The 992-nt window shown below is 43.8% G+C and overlaps 1 protein-coding gene and 1 long non-coding RNA gene across 4 annotated transcripts in view; one reads left to right on the top strand and one right to left on the bottom strand.

Annotated features, from left to right (window-relative positions):
* LOC116069607 overlaps positions 1 to 992 on the bottom strand; it is a 71362-nt gene that overhangs the window by 21359 nt on the left and 49011 nt on the right. For both annotated transcript variants that reach the window (XR_004110061.1, XR_004110062.1), the window contains exon 5: positions 343 to 524. This is a non-coding gene — a long non-coding RNA (uncharacterized LOC116069607). The remainder of the gene's footprint in view (positions 1 to 342; positions 525 to 992) is intronic.
* Ednra (endothelin receptor type A) overlaps positions 1 to 992 on the top strand; it is a 62365-nt gene that overhangs the window by 57097 nt on the left and 4276 nt on the right. For both annotated transcript variants that reach the window (XM_031340375.1, XM_031340376.1), the window contains exons 6-7: positions 375 to 508; positions 844 to 952. In XM_031340375.1, the coding sequence (XP_031196235.1) occupies positions 375 to 508; positions 844 to 952 (243 nt within the window). The remainder of the gene's footprint in view (positions 1 to 374; positions 509 to 843; positions 953 to 992) is intronic.

The following is a 992-nucleotide window of genomic DNA, read 5'->3' as shown; positions in this document are numbered from 1 at the left end:
ACATGCTCCCATGCCTAGACTCACAAACACACATGCTCCCATGCCTAGACTCACAAACACACATGCCCACATGCCTAGACTCACAAACACACTTGTCCCTGTGCTTAGACATGGTGTCAACTCTGCCAGTTCCTGCCTTTCCTCCTGGCATAGGCTTCTACTGTTGCCCTCAGCACATCTCAAAGCTGGCAACTGCCCAAAAACATGGTTACTGACTCTTCCATGAGGCAGTTGCACTCTGGGTCTTCAAAAGTGACATTACATGAAGGTCCCTCTCCAGACTCTTCCATGGAATCTCCTCCCCCCTCGTGTGTCACTCTCCCTGAATGTGACAGCACTAACCTTTATGCTTGTTTGCATGCACTTGCCCTTAGCGTCGAGAAGTGGCAAAGACCGTGTTCTGCTTGGTTGTCATCTTCGCCCTGTGCTGGTTCCCTCTTCACTTAAGCCGAATTTTGAAGAAAACCGTATATGATGAGATGGATAAGAACCGGTGTGAACTGCTCAGGTACGATTCATGGTGCCTGTTTCATTAAGAAGCTAGAGTTTTACCGCTTTTTACATTCATAAATTGTGAAACTTAAAAGAATAAACTAATTATATGTTTTTAGCTGGTACAGCCTACTACTGATCCCAAAGTTTGTGTGAGTCCTGTCTATAACCTTGCCACTTTCTTCCTTTTCCCCTAACCAAGGCATTGATCCTGTAGTATTTCTTATAAAGTCCTAACTGTTACCCATAAGACATTGCTTCCAGCCAGGAGAGGTGCTGATCTGGTGGTAAATGCCACTCTGCAGATTCTGAAACAATGTGTTCTAACTACAGTGTTTTCTTTTGCTCCAGCTTCTTGCTGCTCATGGATTATATTGGCATTAACCTAGCAACCATGAATTCTTGCATAAACCCAATAGCTCTATATTTTGTGAGCAAGAAATTCAAAAATTGTTTTCAGGTAAGACTGTTTTGCAATCTCTCTCTCTCTCTCTCTCTCT

The sequence above is a fragment of the Mastomys coucha genome, unplaced genomic scaffold (genome assembly GCF_008632895.1).
Source record: "Mastomys coucha isolate ucsf_1 unplaced genomic scaffold, UCSF_Mcou_1 pScaffold22, whole genome shotgun sequence".
Classification (NCBI taxonomy): domain Eukaryota; kingdom Metazoa; phylum Chordata; class Mammalia; order Rodentia; family Muridae; genus Mastomys; species Mastomys coucha.
Note: the sequence above shows the minus strand (reverse complement) of the source record. Positions and strands in the feature narration are given on the sequence as shown.